Source organism: Neopelma chrysocephalum, unplaced genomic scaffold (genome assembly GCF_003984885.1).
Source record: "Neopelma chrysocephalum unplaced genomic scaffold, ASM398488v2 Primary Assembly neopelma1_74, whole genome shotgun sequence".
NCBI classification, from domain to species: Eukaryota; Metazoa; Chordata; class Aves; order Passeriformes; family Pipridae; genus Neopelma; species Neopelma chrysocephalum.
In genome coordinates, this window is record NW_020897735.1 from 6,426,291 (window position 1) to 6,429,729 (window position 3,439).

The 3,439-nt window shown below is 53.8% G+C and overlaps 1 protein-coding gene across 1 annotated transcript in view; it reads left to right on the forward strand.

Moving 5' to 3' along the window:
• Positions 1 to 956: 956 nt before the first annotated feature.
• CEL (carboxyl ester lipase) overlaps positions 957 to 3,439 on the forward strand; it is a 3,123-nt gene continuing 640 nt past the window's right edge. The window contains exons 1-5 of the mRNA XM_027687930.1: positions 957 to 1,704; positions 2,177 to 2,327; positions 2,570 to 2,692; positions 3,036 to 3,233; positions 3,328 to 3,435. Of these exons, the coding sequence (XP_027543731.1) occupies positions 1,459 to 1,704; positions 2,177 to 2,327; positions 2,570 to 2,692; positions 3,036 to 3,233; positions 3,328 to 3,435 (826 nt within the window). The 5' untranslated portion in view covers positions 957 to 1,458. The remainder of the gene's footprint in view (positions 1,705 to 2,176; positions 2,328 to 2,569; positions 2,693 to 3,035; positions 3,234 to 3,327; positions 3,436 to 3,439) is intronic.

Consider the following 3,439-nt stretch of genomic DNA (forward strand, 5'->3'; position numbering starts at 1 on the left):
TAGACCATGCTCTTGCCAAGGAAGCTTGGACCAGATGACCCTTGAGATCAATTACAACCTGGTATTCTGTGATCCCATTAAAATGTGGTACTGCTGCACCCTACAGGCTGAAAACAGTGAATATACAGTTCTTTTATTATTAATCACAATATCTAAGCCAGGCTTACGGCTTTGTGGAGGGAGGCTGCCTCAAGGCTCCTGGGTATTTGGGGCTGGTTCTGTTTCTACCCCATCCCAGAGCTCTGACAGGATGAACACACCCAGTTCCCACCCTGTCGGGGTGAGCGGGGGGAACAGCAGCAGCTGTGACTCCAACACACAAACACACACACGCACAGAGGTGCCACCAATCCTGACTCAAGGACTCCATGGCACGGGGGACACAGGCTCAGGGGATGTCCTGAAAACCCTGGCTGGATACCCACGGGAAATTTGGAGCTCAGGGATGGAGGGAAGATCGGTTGTGTGGGCAGGAGATGGGATGGAGGCCTTCACCTGTTTAAGCTGCTGCCTTGTTCTGTTTTATCCCTCTTGATTTGGCACAACAGAGGATTTGCCAGGTGATGTGGTGAAGATGACTGCCTGGACTGCCTCTCCCAGCACACATCACACAGTGTGGGGTGCAACAAGCCCAGCTTTCTGCCACGAGTCGATGCCACGTGTTCCTGTGCCCGCACTCACCCAACCTGTGCCCTGCCAGCTCCAATTGGTTTTGCCAGTAGGACAATCTGTGAGATCTCCCACAAAAAACATCTTTCATTTTCTCACTGTTGTCCTTCACCTGCACTTTTTAAATGGGAAAAAAAAATAACTGCATTTCCTTCTTGCATTGCCTGTTGATACAGAGGTTGGGCCAAAGTTAAACCAACCCATTGGCCACTCAGCTGAGTCCCTTCCCCTCTGAAATCTGTAGCACAAACTCCATTTTCACATATTCCAGTGGCAGCCCCAAGTCCTTGCGTGCCATAGGCAAAGGCAAACCCAATCCTTTTGCTGCTCCTTACTGAGTGATACAACAATCCCCAGGTGTCTGCTGAGAACCTGATTGGCCTCAGCAGGGCCCGTTGCCCACACAATGCCATCTTTGTGAACTTTGATGATGGAGAAATCCCAACTGAACCACTGGATGCTGCTGTACAGACCTGGAAGGAAGCGTGCAACAAACCTGTGAATAAACAGGTCTCTACATTTTCATAATTACTGGCTAGTGAGACCTTTAGCAAGCTCAACAACCTCCCAAGAGTGAGGCCAGAATCCAAACCAGCTGGTAATACACCAGAGAAGAAGAAGACGAAGATGAAGAAGACGAAGAAGACGAGAGGGGAAGTTCCATTCTCAAGCCTCTCTGTGTGTGGGTAGTTTGACCATGATGATGGCCATGTGGGAAACAGAATAGGCACCTGAGGAGGTTTGGCCTCCAGCCCACAAGAGCAGCACCTGCAGGGCTCTCACAAGGCAATGCCAGTTCTACCTCAGCCATGGACTGGCCTCAGGCTACTGAAGGACAAGCGTGTGGAGGCTCCTCTGGTTCACCTCAGAGCCAAGGCTGGCCCATGGCATTGTACACACCCCTGCCCCCCTCACTCTATATATACCAGCTTTCCAGCTGGGCACTGTCTCCTCAGGTGTGCCCTCACCATGGCTCGCTGGGGGATCCTGTGCTTGGCCTTGTGCTCCTCCCTGGGGGTGGCCTGGGCTGCGACCGTAAGTACAAAGGCACTTCTCAGGGCTGGGCAAGATATTTCACCTGTCCCTGCCTGAGTGAGCAAACCCCTGTTACCCCAATCTGGATCTCTGACAGAGGGTTTGCAGGCCTGGCAGCTGGGGCACAGTGTTTTTGTGGCCTCAACATGGCAGAGGCTCTCAGGGACATTTTCCCAAGAGTTCCTGCACAGTTCTGTGTCAGGTCTGGCCAGGTTTACACCCTAGGGCTGAAGGTCCTCTCCTTCTGCCATTTATCTTTGGGAGTGTGTAGGAGTTGCTGCTGCCTGTCTGCTCCAAAGGGCACCTGCAGAACACCTGCATGGTCGCAGCTCCAGTGGCACCTGAAGGGTGGGCTGTGAGTGGGTCTGTGTGGGGGACTGGCCGGGGCAAGGTGTGAGTGCTGGTGGCATGGGAAGCCAGAGGCATGAGGAACTGAGCACCAGATTGTCTCTTCTCCGTGGTACCCCTGTAGCTGGGTGTGGTGCACACCGAGGGCGGTTTTGTGGAAGGCGAGAGCAAGAAACTGGGACTCTTTGGGAGCTACGTCGACATCTTCAGAGGGATTCCCTTTGCTGCCCCTCCAAAGACTCTGCAAGACCCTGAACCTCATCCTGGCTGGGATGGTAAGATCCAAGCTTTGAAATGCCTTTGGTTTGGGATTTTATTTTTTCTTTTCTCTCTTCAGTCTAGTTCACATGGGAAAGGATCCCACTTTGCCACTCAGACAGGTCATAGTGGCTGGGGAGGCTTTTCTGCCTCTGCACTGGACTCAGAGAGCAAAGGATGGGTGGACAGACAGATGGAAACCAGTGGATGGAGTTGATGCCCCTAACTAGGACATGCTGTCTTCCCTCTCTCCTCTCAGGAACATTGGAGGCAAAAACATTCAAGAATCGCTGCATGCAGATGACACTCACCCAGTCTGATGTCCGTGGGAAAGAGGACTGTCTCTACCTGAACATGTGGATCCCTCAAGGCAGGAGACAGGGTATGTGCTTGGCAGGGACCTGGGCAGGAGATTCCCAGCTGCGTTTTATGCACAGATTATTCTGGAGCATCTCTCAGCAGTTACATTCCCATAGTGGGCAAGTGCTGAGCAGTGATTTTGGGGGGAAAGGTGGGAACTGTGTCAGGCAATGACCCCCAGCTGCAGCCTCTTGGGAGGTTCAGCCTCTTGTGCAGAACAAGGACTTCCTTGGCCAGAGGTGATGGCAGAGCCTTGTCTGTTCCTGCCCAGGTGCAGTGATGCTCAGGGAGTGGGTGAGGGGATGGACGGGCTGCACCTCCAGGCTCTGTTGTGGCTCAGTCTGCTCCTCTTGCTCACCTGGCAGTCTCTACCAACCTGCCTGTGATGATCTTCATCTATGGTGGAGCCTTCCTGGTGGGAGGGAGCCAGGGAGCCAATTTCCTGGATAACTACCTGTACGATGGCGAGGAGATCGCCGTGCGGGGCAACGTCATCGTGGTCACCATCAACTATCGCCTGGGGCCCCTGGGCTTCCTGAGCACGGGAGACGAAAACATGCCAGGTACCACTGCTGCTGCCTCTGTGTCTGGGGGGACCCTGTGCTGGGTCAGCTTTGCTGTGCCCTTGCTCAGTGGTGGCTGCTCTGTGCCGCTCAGGGAACTACGGGCTGAAGGACCAGCACATGGCTATTGCCTGGGTGAAGAGGAACATCAAGGCCTTTGGGGGTGACCCAGAAAACATCACCATCTTTGGGGAATCGGCCGGTGC